Raw genomic sequence first — 18,516 nt, 5'->3', positions numbered from 1 at the left:
CATGGAATTGACAATCTCAGGAGAAGGCAGGTAAGTATTTTATGTCAGTTTATGATAAAGGTCAGGGATCTACAGAAGCATATAACAGGGTTGGGTAACCTACAGAATATTAAAATAACGAAAATAAAATAGATCCATATATGCCACAAAGAGGTATCTGTATCAGATAATTTCTGTTGTCGTTTTTCATAATTCTAGGTCTTATAAATGTGATAACTATAGCAGGGACATTCTTTGTGATTGTGGTATTTAGAATATGTGAGAGAGAGAATGTGTGTATGTAGGTGTGCACATATGTGCTAAGTTTTGGTTGAAGGTTTAGGTAAGATAGCTAACAGAAATGCATCTGTTGCTTTGATTTTATTCTTGTCATTTTGTTTTTCGATAGTATTGTGTGTGAGTTGGACTGTGTTTTCTTTGAATGCTTTACGAGAAAACCTTTTCTCATGATCAGTTTTAAAAATTACTCAGTTTTACAAGCTACTTTATTCCATTTTATATTTAATATTTAAATGTCATATTTATTAAATATTGAAATATTGTAATATAAATATTCAGCTTTAAAAATTATTGCTGTCTCTTTAGTTTTTATATAGAAATCAACTTTCATATGAGTGATACTGATTGACAAATATGTAAGTTTTTATAATAAAGCATCGGAAAATAGCCATTGTCATTTATGGGCTTATGGTTGATGAATTGGTAGTTCAGTGCCAATGTGAAGTAGCAGAGGTGGCAAAGGTGATGCCGGGGGAACTGAGTAAGAGTGAACTTTGAGAAAAGTGCTTTTATGTAACTGTATTAGTTAGGATAGGCTGTATATAACAAAATCCTCAAAAGATGTAGTAGCTCACACAATAAAAATGTAAGTCTTGCTCCTATAACAGTACTTAGCAGGTGAACAGGCTCCACAGTTACTAGGGACCCAGGCTGATGGAGCATCTGCCGTCTTCAACATGAGGCTTCAAAGATTGCCCTGGGGTTGACTCTATCAGTCAGGTACAAGGGAGAAGTGCCTGGAGGAGCATACACAGGAGTTTTTCATGAACAGGGCAAGGAAGTGATAACATCCACTTTCTTTCTTTCTTTCTTTCCTTTTTTTTAAGATTTTATTTATTTATTTACCAGAGAGAGAGAGAGCACAAGAAGGGGGAGCAGCAGGCAGAGGGAGAGGGAGAAGCAGACTCTTCGCTGAGCAAGGAGCCCAACACGGGACTTGATCCCAGGACCCTGGGATCATGACCTGAGCTGAAGGCAGACGCTTAACCGACTGAGCCATCCAGGCATCCCTAACACCCACTTTCATTCATTGTCACACTGTCACAGGGCCATACCTAACTCTGAGGGAGGCAGGGATATGTAGCCTGGCTGTGGGTCCAGGAGAAAGAGGAGAACTCTTTGAAGAGTAGCTACCTGTCTCTGCCATAGAATTGTTAGCCTGTCCTCTGTAGTCTGCTTGGTTCTGACATTTGGCTAACATTGGGTTATACTTAGCATATTTGGGATATGGCTAAAGGTCCTTGTTCTACTAAAGTAGTGGTGATCTGTGTCATCACAGAAGTCGGGGAGGAAAGGAAACCACCATTGCAGTGCGTGTGGGCCGAGGCACTGTACTAGATGCCTTCCATCTATGATTTCATTTCTTCTTCACAGTAATCTGAGAGGAAAAGTATTCATACCATGTTTTTCCAGATGAAAAAATGAGTTTTGGTGACTTTCCTTAGTTTCCATAATTGGTGAAACTGATATCTGAATTCTTTGAGTTGATCAGTTAATTTATATGATTTTATCTTTTTTGGGGTTGTCTTTCAGTTTGACTTTGAAGGATCACTTTCCCCAGTCATTGCACCCAAAAAAGCAAGGCCTTCTGAGACAGGATCTGATGATGTAAGCATTCTTACTTCTTGCTACTACAAAGTAATTTGTGGGTACTTGTACTAGAATCTATAGACGTGGTACTCTTGTTGATTTGTGTATATTTCTGACACCTTTTGCTTCATTTTAATACTGAATAGCAGTTATCTGGAAGGTTGGATATGTTAGGTTTTCTGTGGTTATTCATATACTTTTGTCTTTAATGATCATCTAAAAATTACTGAACATAGATAATACACATGATTTGAGTTTGGATTTGTAGCTATTTTACTGCTAATTAATCCTCTGATTTAGGTCCTCAGTCATACTTGATTCCATGGTTATATTCTTAAGTGATTAAGAAGATTTTTTTTAATTGAGGTATAATTTACATAAATGAAATGCTTAGATCTGAAGTTTACAGTTTGATAAACTTTGACAAATAAACACTCATGTAACCCATAACCCCTCTCAAAACACAAAACCTTTCCGTTATTCCATAAAGTTTCCATGTGCCATTTTTAATCATTCCCTTCCTTCCCTTCCTCTATTCTTGAAGCAACCACTGATTTGAATTCTATCACTATAAGTTAATTTTGCCTGTTCTAGAACTTGATATAAATGAAATAATGTGGTACATAATCTTTGGTATAAAGGTTTCTTTCATTTAGTGTGATGTTTTTGAGATTCATCCCAGGTGTTGCAGATATCAGCAGTTTGTGCCTTTTATTGCTGAGTAGTGTGAATATACCATAGTTTGTTTATACATTCTTCTGCTGATGGATACCTAGGCTTTTTCCATTATTTGGCTATTATGAATAAGGCTGCCATCAGTATTCAGTGACAAGTATTTGTGGACATGTATTTTCATTTCTTCTGGGTAAATACCTAGCAGTGAAATTGATGGATCATTGCTGGTTCTCAAACTCATTATACTACATTACAATCTGACCGGTGATAAATGAGAGTTCCTCTTGTTCTTCATCTTGGCCAGCATTTGCTGTTGTCAGTCTTTTTCATTTTAACTATTTGAGTGTATAAAGTAGTTTCTCTTAGGTTTTAGTTTGCCTTTTCCTCATGATTAATGATGTTAAACACTTTCTTATGTGCTTATTAGCTACTTACATATCTTTTCGTCAAGTTTCTGCTCCAGCTTTTTACAGTTTTTTAATTGGATTTTAAAAAATATTTATTGAGCTGTAGAAGTTTTTTGTATATTCTGGATATGAGTTCTTTGTTGTGTATGTTTTGGGAATATTTTCTCTCGGTATATGATGATGAACAGATTTTAAAAAATTTTAGTTACTCATCTTACCAATTTTTTACTTTTATGGTTTGTTCTTTCTGTATCTGGTCCAAGAGTGTTTAAGTTAGAATAACACACTGTATTAAACCTTACAAAAACATCAGTAAATTCCAGGACCTGAAAATAGCATAAATCATATTCTCTCAACACAGTACAATAAATCAAAGTAAAAACAAAAACAGACTCAGTACTTGGAAAATGGAGTACAATCAGTGTGAATATAAAATTCAGTTGGTTATTAGGTTGTAATTGCTAGCTCCAGCATCCTGTAAACATAGATGAATATACTAACCAGATACAAGTAGACTTCTCCCCTTACCAAAACACGGATCAGTGTAGTGGTCACTAAACTTGCCTATCTACACTTCCCACCTTTTATTCTTTACTTTTGGCTTCATAAGAAATCACCTAAGATAATCTTAATTTTCTTTCTCAATCTCTATAAATAGTGGGATTCTTCTCTCAGTCTATTTCCTAATAGGGCATGACTAAAATTTTTCAAATGGGTTTTGAAAAGTGGTTTGTCTTAATGTCTATTGCTGGCATCTGGAAATTGCTTAGCTATTTTGATGTGGGTTTAATTTTTAAGCATTGTGATTTTTTTCCAACTTAATGTGAAAATAGAACTTGAATTGTTTTAATGATGACATTACAAGGAGGCATTATTTAAAAAAATAATATCTTCTTTATTTTTCTCAGGACTGGGAGTATTTACTAAATTCAGACTACCACCAGAATGTTGAGTCTCATCTTTTGAATAGATCTTTATGTTTAAGTCCTTTGGAAGTTTCACAGATGAAGGATGAGGATTTTTCACAGAATCTCATTCTGGATTCTTCTACACTTCTGTTTACTCATATACCTGCAATTTTTTTTGTTCTTCACCTTGTCTATGAGGAGCTTAAGTTGAATACTCTAATGGGAGAAGGAATTCGTTCACTTGTTGGCCTTCTTGTTCAGTTGGCAAGGTAAATATCGTTTGTAGATTAGAAACTACCAAGAGGTCCTTAGATGACTTGATCTCAGCCATGAATATCATATAGGAACCTTGCAAATAAATTTCTGAAATCTACCTTTTCAGAAAACCAGAGCATTTTCTATAAACCACAGAGTGTTTGAAGGTATTGGCTATGTAAAGGACTTGTGGGCTGTTATGCGGTTCTTAGTCTTTATCCTAAGATTAGTGGGACATCATAAAAGTGTCTTAAACAATGGAGGTGACCTGTTCAGCTCTTCATTTTGACAAGCTGACTTGGCTACACTATGGTGGGCATTGTATAACACCTGCTGTTTTATAGTAATACCTAAATTCAAATAGGAGGTATAGTTAACACAATCATAGTTTACATATATGAATTGTAGGTATTACGATCCCTGTTTTAATGATGATGAAACTTGTCTAAGTTTGTTCCTAAGAACATGAATATTGTTTGCTAGTTGAGGGTTCTTTTTGCTGTGTTTTTGTTGTCTCAGTCTGTGGTTATCCCTGTCTTTGAGGCTCTTGTAGTGTATCCACAATAAGATTGTGTTCGTCACTGAATTGTGAAGGTCATATTTAGGTGCTATTTCAGCCTTTGTGACACTTGGTAATAAAGTTGAATTTGAATTGAAATGTCAAACTCTTGAGTTAAGATTATAGCACATTTTCTAATTTCTATGCTCTTCCTTGAGACTCTGAAATTCTTTTCTGAAAAGTGGCAGTTTTTTTTTGTTTTTTTTTTAAGATTTTATTTATTTATTTGACAGAAAGAGAGAGACAGCGAGAGAGGGAACACAAGCAGGGGGAGTGGGAGAGGGAGAAGCAGGCTTCCCGCCCAGCAGGGAGCCCGATGCAGGGCTCGATCCCAGGACTCTGGGATCATGACCTGAGCCGAAGGCAGTCGCTTAACCAACTGAGCCACCCAGGCGCCCCAAAAAAGTGGCAGTTTTAATTGATGGTCAGTTTCTCTTATGACGAATCATTACTAGCATGAAAATTCTTTTGTAATGAAATGACTTCCGAACTCTAATCATGGCTTTCTGAAATAAGTAACATTTTTATAATGTTTTATGTTTTTAAAGCTAATTTTTACATAATATATCTTATTTAATCTTCAAAAGTGAGTGAAGGAGGATTTATCTACTTTCTGGAAGAAAATACTGAAGCTAATAGAGATAACTTGCTGAAGACAACAGAACTAACAAATAATAAAGGAGAAATTAGTTTAACCTCCATAAAATTTATCTAGCAAAAAGTTTGGGCTGCGTTTGTTATATTGGACACTTCAAGGTCCAGAAATAGAATAAAAGGACTCTAGATTTGATTATCTTCTTTGTCATAAGTTTTTTAAATTGAAAAGTTGAACTGATGAATCCTAACTCTGTGGGGAAAAATGCTCTAATACCTTTCTTGTGATTTCTTTTTTATATGCTCTTATTGTTTTAGGGATTTAAAATTGGAGCCTTATGTAGATCATTACTACAGAGATTACCCAACACTTGTCAGAACCACCGGACAAGTGTGCACAATTGATCAAGGTAAGTGTTTGTGCCATTAAAGATTATCTAAACAGTGAGTGACGTTTTCTCGTATCTTTCTTGATGAATAGCACTGTATTTCTTACCTTTACTCTCTAAGTCAGAGGTGCTGTTTTTCCATCAGGTAGATTTCAGTTTGTAGTGTTTGACCTCTGACTTACAGTAAGAGATAACATTAACTTCTCCTTCGGTGTGTGGGAAAAGTTTTATCCATCCCCAGGTGCTAAGGATGCTTTGCCCTAGACCTGTCTAATCAGTAGCTAGTAACCATATGTTATTTAAATTAATTCATACTGAAAATTTAGTTCCTTAGTTGCATTAGCCCCATTTCACGTACTCAGTAGCCACATAGAATAGTGGCTGCCATATTGGATAGTACAGGTATAGAACATTTCTGTCACCATTCTATTGCCTTAGACCTTGAACTACAGCGACTCAAGATCGGGTCCCAATTGTTAGAGTGGAATCCTAGGTTTCTCTTGTTTTCTCACCTTTAGGATTAGGGTACAAAATTTTGATTAGATTCTTCATATGTCTTGAGTATAAGAATTTGCTAAATTTCCATCCAGAATGGGATAAGATAGTAGTCATTTACATTCTACATATTATAATATAGTCAGTCATTTTCTGTGACAGAAAACATGGAGTATTTTGGAGAAAAATGTTATTCTGATTGTTTCCAAATGGCAGATACTGATTATTTTCCCTTTAGAATAAAATTGTATTGTGGGGTGCCTGGGTGGCTTAGTTGGTTGAGCATCTGACTCTTGATCTCGGCTCAGGTCCTCCTCTCATGGTTGTGAGTTCAAGCCCCATGTTGAGCTCCACACTGGTCACGGAACCTACTTTAAAAAAAAAAAAAAGAGAATAAAATGGTATTATCTTAACGTATTCTTGTGTCTTTATAAATGTTTATCTAATTCTAAAGGTCAAACAGGATTTATGCATCATCCATCATTTTTTACTTCTGAGCCACCAAGTATTTATCAGTGGGTGAGTTCTTGTTTGAAGGGTGAAGGAATGCCGCCCTATCCTTACCTTCCTGGAATCTGTGAAAGAAGCAGACTTGTAGTCTTGGTATGTATTACCTATCTTGTTTATCTTTTTCTTTTTAAACTTAATTTTTAAAATTACACAAAAAAATTAATTTTTTTTCATTTTGTGTACATTTCTGTGAATTTCAGCAAATGTATAGGTTCATGTAATTACCACCATAATTAGGCCACGGAACAGTTCCAACACCCCTAAAACTTCCCACAAGCTTTTGTGATTCATCCAAGTTCTTGCCTGTGTCAGCAGTTTGTTGCATTTAATTGCTGAGCGCTAGTCCTTTGTGGGATGTTTCACAGTGGTTACCCATTCACCCGTTGAAGATATTTGGGTTGGTTCCAGTTTTTTAGCAGTTATGACTACAGCTCCTATGAACATTCATGCCTAGGTTTTTGTGTAAATGTAAATTTTCATTTCTCAGGGATAGATACCCAGAGGTGGGATTGATGGTTATAAAAGTAAGTATTTTTCAAAGCAGCCATACCATTTTACATTCTCACCATCAGTTGTGAGAGTTCCAATTTTTCTACATCCTTGTCCGTTTTGGTATGGTCATGATTTCTAATTTTTGCTATTTTTGATAGATGTGTACTAGTATCTCATTGTGGTTTTAATTTGCATTTCCTTAATGGCTGATGATGTTTTTAGAGTTCTAGATAGGAGGTTTTGTCAGCTATGTGGATTGTAAATATTTTCTTCTGGTTTGTAGCTGTCATGTCTCATCATTCTCTTAATGTTTCTTTTAGCAGAGCAAAAATGTTTAATTTTATTGAAGCCAGTTTATCCAGTTTTTCTTTTATGGATAGTGCTTTTAGTGTCTAAGAATTCATTGTTTAACTTCAGGTCACAATTACTGTCTCGTGTTTTTTTGCAGAAGTTTTATAGTTTTATGCTTTATACTTAGATCTGTAATCCGTTCTGATAATATTTTTTTCTTTTTAATAAGATGTGAGGTTTAGGTTAAGGTTCTTACTCCATTTGGATGTCCAATTCTTTTAAACCATTTGTTGAGAAGACTCTCCTTTCTCTATTGCTTTTGCACTTTTGTCAAAAGTTAATTTGCCACAATTTTGTCGATCTGTTTCTGGGCTTTCTTTTGTTGTCCATTGATCTATGTTGCTGTCCCCATTGTGTTGATTACTGTAGCTGTATAGTGAGTCTTAAAAATTGGTTAATGTGATGATTCCTTTTGTTACTCTTCTTTTTCAAAATTGTTTTAGCTATTTTGTTCCTTTGCCTTTTCATTTAAATTTTACAATCAGCATGTGTATAGCTACAAAAAAAATTCTACTTGAATTTTTTCTCCAAAGAAACGCATCTTTACTTACTTTAAAAAATTAGTTTACTTTGAATAGTTAATACATGTGCAAGATCAGACCTTCAGATCGAACCGAAGGACTTTAGTAAAAGTGAGTTCCTTCATGCTCCTGTTCCTTGGTCCCTTCTCCCTGGGGCAGCCGGCCTACAGGTCCTTTGTGTACCTTTCCAGAGATGGGGCCTTCCTAGGCTTATAGGAGAACCCCATGCTTTTGTCTCCCCCACAAATACCACTGGACTGCAAATGTCTTTGTACCCCACATGTCTTTTCCTTATTCTGCATTCTGCTTTACTTCATGTTGAAAGAGGCTTCAGAGTCCCCTGTGGCTCTGAAACAGACATGTAAAATAGTGATTCTTCTTTTTTAAAAAAATGATGGTAAAATCTATGTAATGTGATGTTTATTATTTTAAATATTTTTAAGTGTACAGTTAATTCAGTGGCATTAAATACCTTTACAGAATGTTAAGAACAGGTTAATCCCAGAACTTTCACATCCCTTGATACCTGTGTCAAAACATTTTAAGTAAAACCACCAAATATATTGGTCCTGTCCAACTCTGCTGAATGGGGGGTTGACTTGGTGTAATCTCTAGCCACAAAGAGGAGCCAGAGAAATATGAATATACCAAGTCGGTCAGCCTCCAACTTAAATTATGTTAGTCAACTTACAGATATTCATATTAGGACTTTTTTTTTTGTTAGATATGATGTCAGTTAGGTTTAGGAATATGTCACTTGCAATGCTGGTATTGGTTTAGAATATAGGATTTAAAAAAAAATTTTTTTTTTAAAGATTTTATTTATTTGACAGAGAGAGACACAGCGAGAGAGGGAACACAAGCTGGGGGAGTGGGAAAGGGAGAAGCAGGCTTCCCACAGAGCAGGGAGCCCGATGTGGGGCTCGATCCCAGGACCCGGGGATCATGACCTGAGCCGAAGGCAGACGCCTAACGACTGAGCCACCCAGGCGCCCTTAGAATACAGGATTTTTAAGATTCTCCAGCATTGTAGTAACATTTTAATAGAATTGTGCTACTTTCAGAAAAAAAAAAAAAGCTACTTGCAGGTGCAGCTCTTGGTGGTAGTAGCAAGTAGCAAATACTCAAATGAGAACTTTGAAGGCCAAAGTGGAGAAGGGTGTGGGTTAGGGTTCACCTAACAGAAACAATCCAGGTGTCCATTAGTTTATGAATAGAGAAAGTTTGGTAAATCTGCATAATGGAATACTACTCAACAATAAAAAGAAACAAACCACTGATGCATGCAGTAATGTGAATGAATCTCAGAGGCATGCTAAATTAAAGAAGTAGGACACAGAAGATTACATATTCTAAGATTCCATTTATGCGACATTATAGAATAGGCAAAACTATAGGGAAAGAAAATAGGTGAGTTGTTTCCGGTGCTGGGTGTAGCAGGAGTGGATTGACTATAGCGGGTATGAGGGAGCTTTTTGGGGTGATGGAAGTGTTCTGTATCATGACGGTAGTAGTGGTTATATTATTGTATAATGTTTGTCAGTACTCAGAGCTGTACACCTAAAATGGATGAATTTTCCTATAATTCCTGTAATTATACCTTGTTTGTTTAAAAAATAATGTTAATTTTCTCCTTATGCAGAGTATTGCACTCTATATACTTGGTAATGAGAGCTCTGTTTCTGAGGACTCCTCACAGTATTTATCCAGAATAATTATAGGTAAGTCAGTGTAATGTTAGGCTTCCCAAAATGAATTATTTTTTTCCAAAACAAATTTTTATAAGTGTTGATATCAGAGTTGAAATTAAAAAATGAAAAATTTCCTAAGTGTTTGCTTTAGAGGGCATGTTTTGCCTCATTTTAGAGGTGACCTCTTGTACTGGTCTAGCCTGCAGTCCACAGCTGATTTTCAGAGACCAGGAGTACTTCAAATTTAACAAATTTTTTGTTTTTTCAGTGTACATAAAAAGGACTATTTTGGCCTCAGGAAAATTATTACACTTTCCAGTCTGCCAAAGGACTGCTTATTTTGTTATTTTTTAGGAGTTATTTGTTAGTGAATTTTTATTTCCAAATGTCTTCTACATGTTACATGTTTTCTTTATGAGGATAACTATCAAAATAAAATTTCATTTTGTTGCCTTTTAGCCCCCCAAAAGTCACAAGCAGAACAAGAAGAAAACAGGTGACTTTTATTCAGATTGTGCTTATATATTAAAAATAGAAAGCACTATTGTGTTTTACTGTTGAATAACTTCATGTTTCATTCCCTTACAGGTTTAGTTTCAAGCATTCTACATCAGTTTCTAGTCTAGCTGAACAATTAGTTGTCTGGATGACTAACGTAGGTAAGGTAGTCCTTGTTACTTTTTACATGTCTTTGAGATGCTGGTGAGAACCGCCTGCTTTCCACAGAAACCTCCTTCCTCAGTAGGCCTTGTTTCCTCCCAGTGAGCTAGAACTGGGTGGCAGGACAGGGGCTCTCACTCTGTGAAAGGGTCCTGCAGGACCAAGATTGTGGCCCATCAAGCCACACTTCCTTTCCCTGACCTTGTCACAACTTCCATATCATAATCCTGCTATACCAGCTTTTTATCTCTCAGTGGGTAAGAAATGTTTATTTGCCCTTCTAGGCCAGTCAAAGCTGTGGCTCTGTAGTCATTACACATTCAGCCTTGAAGACATTGTAATACTCACATATCAGGAGGGAGTATTTCTGGCAAAATCTAAAAGTAATTATACAGACATTTCAGGGTATGCTTTTGAAGAATATAGGCTAGTGACTTAGGCTCCAAGATGAGGATACAATTGGGAGGAGGGAAAGGGAGGAGAGGAGTTCCCTATTCCCTTTTCCCAAAGCCAGTGCTCTTAGGCTTTAAACCGAGGAAAATACTAAAGACATTTTTTTGCATTTAAAATGAAGAACTAAAAAAAAACTTTAAATTATGGACATGAAGGTATAAAAATATGGCAGTGTTACAGAACAGTTTGTTATAAAGTAATGGTATAATGAATATTACAGGATGTCTGAATTCTTAAAGAGTATTTTAAATGACTTAGCTTTTTGCTGTTTTTTTAATATGCTCCCTTAAAAATTATAATAGTTGTCCTATGGAATTACAATTGTCCTCTGCCAAAAAATATTAGATGAGTTAGTTCTGTTTGTATATTATATATTATAATATTTAATAAAAGTGTTATTCTCATAAGGAAACATTTTTACCTCAATAATTAATCAACTTTAAATATTAATAAATAATATATAAATAATAGTATAAAATCTAGCCTGGTGATGGGTATTAAAGAGGGCACGTTCTGCATGGAACACTGGGTGTTATGCACAAACAATGAATCATGGAACACTACATCAAAAACTAATGATGTAATGTATGGTGATTAACATAACATAATAAAAAAATTTAGAAAATCATTACAAGAAAAATAAATTTTACCTGAGGATTTGAAAAATTTTAAATATGAAGTGTGGTAAAATATAAAAGAATGCATAAAATGTGTAGAGAATAATAATAAGGTGAACATTGTTGTGTACTGGTCACCTACCATTAGAAATAGAACATTGCTAGTATATTAGAAGGCCCTACATCTCTGCTCCATGTGATAATCTTCCTCTCACACACCTTCTTACTACCTGTAATCACGGCCTTACCTAAATTTTGTATTACCTCATTTTCTTCGTAGTTTTACCATCTTTATATATTGCTTGGTGTTGTATGTCTTTGAACTTCATGTAAATGGATATAGATATAAATTATTTTTTTCTGCTCACTTCATCCATGTTGACTCGTGTAGTAGTAGGTCATTCATTTTCACTGCTACATACTCCATTGTTTGACTATAGCACCATTTATTTATCCATTCTATTGATGATAGCATTTGGGCTGTTTCCTCCCTTCCCTCTTTTTGTCATAGTGATTAGTGTTGCTGCTGAATATTTTAATAGTTGTGTGCTGGTGCACTTGTGTACAAGTTTCTGTATGGCTATTAGTGGACCATAGAGGTGGACCTATCTGTACCTGCCTTGTGTTTTCCAAAGCGATTGTACCACCACCAGCTGTGGGTGGGAAATATTGTTGATTTACTTTAATACGTGTCTATCAAGTGAGTGAAATTATAATTTTAATAATTTTAATTTGAACTTTCCTGATCACTTTTCATATGTTTATAGCCTATATTTTTCCTCTTTGGGAAATGTCTTTTTGTCTTTCCTGTCTTTCCTATTGGGTTGTTTCTCTTTTCCTTAAGGTTTTTAGTTCTTTTATTTTATTTATTTATTTATTTATTTGACAGAGTGAGTGAGAGCGCATAAGCAGGGGGAGGGGCAAAGGGAGAGGGAGAGGCAGACTCCTCACTGAGCAGGGAGCCTGATGCAGGGCTCAATCCCAGGACCCCGGGATCATGACCTGAGCTGAAGGCAGACGCTTAACTGACTGAGCCACCCAGGTGCCCCGTTTTTAATTCTTTAAAGGACCTTTTATACTAATCCTAGATGTCAAGACACTAGTCTGGTAGTAAGATGAAAAAAATCGATTTCTGTTTTGTCAGGATAGATGTTGATTAACTTGAGTCAGAGGATAATTGGGACAGTGGCAGGTCTAAATGAAAAATTTTCTCCCTTCCTTTCATCACAAGGTTTCACTTTAAGAGACTTGGAAACTCTTCCCTTTGGAATTGCTCTTCCCATCAGAGATGCAGTTTACCACTGTCGTGAGCAGCCTGCTTCAGACTGGCCAGAAGCTGTCTGTCTCCTGATCGGACGTCAGGATCTTTCCAAGCAGGCCTGCGAAGGAAACTTACCCAAAGGGAAATCTGTGAGTATCAACATAGAAAGTTCAAAGTTCAGATTTAGTTTCAAAATCAAAGTAGTAATATTCTCCATTTTTTTAAGTCTTTTTACAAGTGTATATATCAGTTTGTCTTTTATATTGTATGCCATATGGGGTTTATAATTGGGCAGATCTTCTTATTTATAAATTGAACATGGGAACAGGAGATTTTGTGAAGGCTCCTCTTGCCTAGACCTTTCTTTCCTTTAAGTCAGGAAAAGTGCTGAGTCAGTAGATCCACTACCATGACTCTTTCTCTGCTTGTACCATATCGGTAATTAACTACTTTGTGACTATTAGGTAGAAAAAGGGGGAGCACATGTATCTTTACTTTGAATATGTAACTGTTTTCTCTTTCATACTTTTTTGATGTGTTGAATTTCTTGAATTTAACCTTTTAAACAGGTGTAAATATATCTGTTTAATCACATAAAACTGAAGCTCCAGGAAAGGGTTTTTTGGGAGCTGGGATGGGGGACACTAAAGTTCTTTAGAAGATGTCTTAGGTTATTCCTCCTGAAATTCTATCCTTTGTCAGTCTTCCTCTGCTTTTATAAAGAATGGGTTCTGAGAAGCCTACAAATAAAAAATGAAATACATCATTACTCTCTAATTATCTCTTTTTTTTTTTTAAAGATTTATTTATTTATTTGAGAGAGAGAATGAGATAGAGAGCATGAGAGGAGGGAGGTTCAGAGAGAGAAGCAGACTCCCTGCCAAGCAGGGAGCCCGATGTGGGACTCGATCCTGGGACTCCAGGATCATGACCTGAGCCGAAGGCAGTCGCTTAACCAACTGAGCCACCCAGGCACCCTAATTATCTCTCTTTTAAAATCAGCCTCTTTTAGGGGCACCTGGGTGGCTTAGTCGTTAAGCGTCTGCCTTCGACTCAGGTCATGATCCTGGGGTCCCGGGATCGAGCCCCGCATCAGGCTCCCTGCTTGGCGGGAAGCCTACTTCTCCCTCTCCTACTCCCCCTGCTTGTGTTCGCTCTTTCACTCTCTCTCTCTCTGTGTCAAATAAATAAAATCTTAAAAAAAAAAAAATAAATCAGCCTCTTTTAAAACTTAAAAGTGGAATTTCAACTACTTTTTCTAGAACTCTATTTAACTTAAAAAAATATAAATGGTAGCACTGCATTACCCTGAGGATCATAGAGGATTCAGGGATGGTTTTCCCACTCTTGGTGACTCTTTTACTTTGGTTTTTTTTTTTTTTTTTTTAGATCGAGTAGGAGGGGGCAGGGGGAGAGAGAATCCTAAGCAGGCTCCACCTAGCATGAAGCCCAACACGGGGCTCAGTCTCACAACACTGAGATTATGACCTGAGCTGAAATCAAGAGTTGGATGCCCAAGCAACTGAGCCACCCAGGCACCCCGTTTGTACTTTGTTTATATCCCCAAGAGAACAGCACAAATTTGCCTCATCTTTTGAACCAACACATATTAATCAAAATACTGTAACTATTTATAATTCATATTACATCTTAGGCTATTAATGTTTCTTCAGAGCTTCAGAGTCTGTATCAAAATTTTATTCCTAACATTAGAGTTGCCTACTGGATCTATGAGAGAAGCAGTTTCCATGGGATCCCATCTCCGGCAGGGTTGGCCCAGCACATCTCTCTTTTAATCTGCACTCATATAATAGCTCTTACTTGAATTAGTGTTTGTCCTACTTTAAACAGAAAACCTTTTGTGTTTTTTTTTTTGCTAATAATAGGATTATCCTTTCCTTTATCAAGATAAGTTTTAGCATTTCGACCTCATTTGTTACTATGAGTGAAAGCAGCTTAACATCATTAGCACTAAAACCAAATGGTATTGATAATCTTTGATCTATTTAGATGTCATTTTAAGTAATTCTATCTAAATTCAGTTTGATCAGTTATTTGAGGTTACATTTTATATTATTTGAGGCTACCTTTTATGACTCATCGAAATTCAGTTTATGAACTATTTGGATCTATACTTTATAGCCAACTCACCCAGTAGAATAGTTTCTTTTCATGTTATATATTCCTTAGGAACCGTAATGAATATTTATGAACTAAGTAAGAGGGATTAGTCAGTCACATCTGCTATAATTTTTTTAGGCTAATGTTGCTTCCCTGTTAAATGTTGCAAAACTTTAGCATTTTAACTAGGAATTAATCTTTTGTTAAAGGAGTATAAAGTTCTTGAGAGAAAATGAGAAGATTTTATGCTATTCACACCTAGGTTGCAGTGTGATTGAATTACTTGGATGGGGAGGGCTCATATGAAAACACATGCTGAGCTTCTGAGGACAGAATGATAATCAGGGGATTAACCCTCTTCATTTGTTTTGCTGTAGCTACTTTCTGATTAAGGAATTTTTATTTAAGACATCCTTATTAAAAAAAAAAGTAAAAATCAATAATGATCCATTTAAAGTACTAAAGTAAGAAAATTTTGTTCAGCTTCCTCCAGCCCTTGGCTTATATCCTCCCAGGTTGTTTTCTTCTGCTTATATTAATCAAAGATAATATTTATGTTTGTGTGGGTTCTTTAGTATTAGTGAGTGGGTTTCATATTCTGCTTGCAGTAATTTGTTTCCTTTTTAAGATATTTAGGATGTAGTTAGAGTTTTAGAAGTTATTTAGAATGTTCAATGGATCAGCTTCCTGACTATTTCCTAAATTTAATGTTTTTCCCTTGGCTCAATAAAGAATTTTCCCAAGTGAGCAATATAATTGTACTTTTAAAAAAGACTTCTAGATTAGAGTCCCAGTATACAGTGGGAACCCAAACCAGCCTTGCTTTGGAATACATATTTTCTCTGTACAATAGAGTCACGGCACATCATCCTGTATATCCTTGTGTTCAGTAAGTGCATGGTGTTTGGTTTTTAAATTATTATTACAACCAAGTCTGTTACTCAGGTGCTCTCATCAGATGTTCCTTCAGGAACAGAAACAGAGGAGGAAGATGATGGCATGAATGACATGAATCAGGAGGTTATGTCGTTAATATGGAGTGAAGATTTAAGAGTGCAGGACGTGCGAAGGCTTCTTCAAAGTGCACATCCCGTCCGTGTCAATGTAGTACAGTACCCAGAACTCAGTGACCACGAGTTCATTGAGGAAAAAGAAAACAGGTAAAGGAGGCATGTTGTTATCTGTTGTCAGTGTTTTTTAACACAAAAAACCCTAAAAAGATACTTCAGAGTTAAAAGTACCATGTGTTGTAAGTTTTTATCCATCCTCGGTAAACCATACATTTTTTCAAAATATTTTGGCATTTGATAACACAAGAGTGTCTGATGACATAAGTGATCCTCTTCCTCTTGAAATGCAGCTCTGTTATTTAGAAAAGGTGACTCTAAGACCATTTTGCTTAGTTACCGTGAGAATTTACAAACAAAGCAAAACTCAACTCATTCTTCCGTATCTTGATGAGGAAAAAAATATGCGTGTGTGTATATATGTGTGTGTGTGTATGTATATATGTTTTTAGTGTAGCTTAAACTTAAAACTTAAAACCAGTATTTTTTTTTCTGATACGATAGGTAATACTGTATAAATCTCTACTGCCAATCTCTAACATATGTTATATCCCTTGGTAATTGTAATACTCAGTAGTAACCATCCCGTGACATTCCAGAGTTGTTGCCTTGGGACAGTTCAACTTATATTTGAAAATTCTCTCCTGTCCTGTTACCTGCCATGTCTCTGTCGCCTGTCATTTTCCACCATTATTTTCTGGTTCTCGCATTGCTTATACTGGTCCTGCTTTATGGGAAGGATCATCCATACCTAGCTGCAGGGTGCTGAAGATCTGAGTTAGTCTTAATCTGCGTCTCACTGTTTCCTCTCCCATGTATACTTAGGTATTAGTTATCTGTAACTGAGGAGTCTGAGGGACAGAGAAATTGTATGGAAACATAGTGGTTAGTGTGGGCTCTGGATGTGCTGGGTGTCTTTGGATGAATTACTTAACTTCTTGCTGTCTCAGTTGTCTCAACTATAAGAATAGGCATAATTGTAGCATTCATACCTCACAGGGTTGCTGTGTGTGTAGAATGAGTTATATCTATATAGTCTTAGAACACTGCCCAGTACGTAGTAAAGCTCAGTGCAGTTAGCCGTGATTATTAACTGAGTTCAATGATACGTGAAGCAAGTTGTTTTGTTTTGTTTTTTTTAAACTTTATAATCAGTGACATCTCAGGTAGAAGGGATTACAGTATTTTGTTTTCATTATTACAGTTTAGTGGGTTTAAGGTTTCTGCTAAAAAGTTCTATGGGATATGGCCTTGAGTTTTTTGGATTCTAAATTAACATGGGGCACTGTTCCTAAAGAATCTTGGGACAGCAGATTTTTCTTACCAAAAAAACTAGAAAAGCAGCTGTATGTATGTAGTTAGGGAGAGAACATGTTTATGAATAGCTTTGTCTGCAGAGAAAATGTTAGCCTCTGATGGGGTATTTCTGTATCTTAACACAGATATCTTAACAAGAGAACTTTTGTTAAGCGTTTCCTGGTTATAAATACCCCTACTTCCACAATTCCTGTTTGATTTTGCTTTAAGGGGCTATGTGGAATGTGATTTAACATAGAAACAAGTTAAGTGTGGTGTATTAAAGTTTCAAAGTACAGCCCATTGAAGCCATTTTAACTCTGAATATAACTTATTGTGCTATAAATCCTATAAGTCTTAGCCATCATGTAAGTGAAACTAATTCTTTTTTCCCTGGAGACACCGTGAAATCCACTGACCTCTAATATAGGGATTTGCTTTCCTTTGTGTACAGGCTACAGAAGTGGCACTTTTTTTTTTTTAATTTTATTTATTTATTAGAGAGCATGAGAGAGACCATAATAAGCAGGGGGGAGGGGTAGAGGGAGAAGCAGACTCCCCGCTGAGCAGGGAGCCCAGTGCAGGTCTTGATCCTAGGACCCCAGGATCATGACCTGAGCTGAAAACAGATGCTTACCTGACTGAGCCACCCAGATGCCTGCAGAGGTGGCGCTTCTGAGGCTATGTTGGCAAAAAGGGTGGGAGGAGGATCCCAGATGTACTGAAGAGAGCTAGACTGAAAATAACAAAATGAGGAAACCCAAAACATACCTTTGAGCAGGTTAGCATCAGAATGGCATTTTGGGTTTCTCTTTTTGGTTGCTGAGGGAGAGTTGGCTTGGTTTATAGACCAGCTGGTTTTCACTCAAAGCAAATATGAAACAAAAGAAATGTATCTCTCCCTTAGAGTTTCTAAGGGGAACAAGAATATTAAAATGAGAATAACCATGTTTGGATGATTCATCCACATCTTTGTATGGATTTACTCTGATGTGATTTCTTCTTACATAGCAGTTCTTCTGGAATGCTTAACTACAGATTACATTCTGGTTTTTTTTTTTTGCTCCAGAATTTTTCACATGTTGGTTTTGATTTTAATTACAGATTGCTCCAGTTGTGTCAGCGAACTATGGCCCTTCCAGTAGGACGAGGAATGTTTACCTTATTTTCATACCATCCTGTTCCAACGGAACCACTGCCTATTCCCAAATTGAATTTGACTGGTATGTTAAATTCCTGGCTCAGTGAGAAAGGAAAATGATTAAGTGTGTTTTTAGTGGAGTTACTGAATTATTTTAGTTAAAACCAAAGAAATGCTCTTTCTA

The 18,516-nt window shown here is 36.2% G+C and overlaps 1 protein-coding gene across 6 annotated transcripts in view; it reads left to right on the top strand.

Annotated features, from left to right (window-relative positions):
• ANAPC1 (anaphase promoting complex subunit 1) overlaps positions 1-18,516 on the top strand; it is a 93,517-nt gene that overhangs the window by 28,564 nt on the left and 46,437 nt on the right. For 5 of the 6 annotated variants that reach the window (XM_045884544.3, XM_064572206.1, XM_045884541.3 and 2 more), the window contains 10 exons: positions 1,813-1,887; positions 3,860-4,128; positions 5,586-5,677; positions 6,606-6,754; positions 9,668-9,746; positions 10,176-10,212; positions 10,305-10,375; positions 12,678-12,856; positions 15,774-15,988; positions 18,296-18,414. In XM_045884544.3, the coding sequence (XP_045740500.1) occupies positions 1,813-1,887; positions 3,860-4,128; positions 5,586-5,677; positions 6,606-6,754; positions 9,668-9,746; positions 10,176-10,212; positions 10,305-10,375; positions 12,678-12,856; positions 15,774-15,988; positions 18,296-18,414 (1,285 nt within the window). The remainder of the gene's footprint in view (positions 1-1,812; positions 1,888-3,859; positions 4,129-5,585; positions 5,678-6,605; positions 6,755-9,667; positions 9,747-10,175; positions 10,213-10,304; positions 10,376-12,677; positions 12,857-15,773; positions 15,989-18,295; positions 18,415-18,516) is intronic. The other variant, XM_064572205.1, reaches the window with a different exon arrangement.

The sequence above is a fragment of the Mirounga angustirostris genome, unplaced genomic scaffold, assembly GCF_029215605.1.
Source record: "Mirounga angustirostris isolate CCGP_5_RB_7025 unplaced genomic scaffold, mMirAng1.0.hap1 SCAF_10, whole genome shotgun sequence".
NCBI lineage: Eukaryota > Metazoa > Chordata > Mammalia > Carnivora > Phocidae > Mirounga > Mirounga angustirostris.
This window is presented reverse-complemented; position numbering and strand designations above follow the sequence as displayed.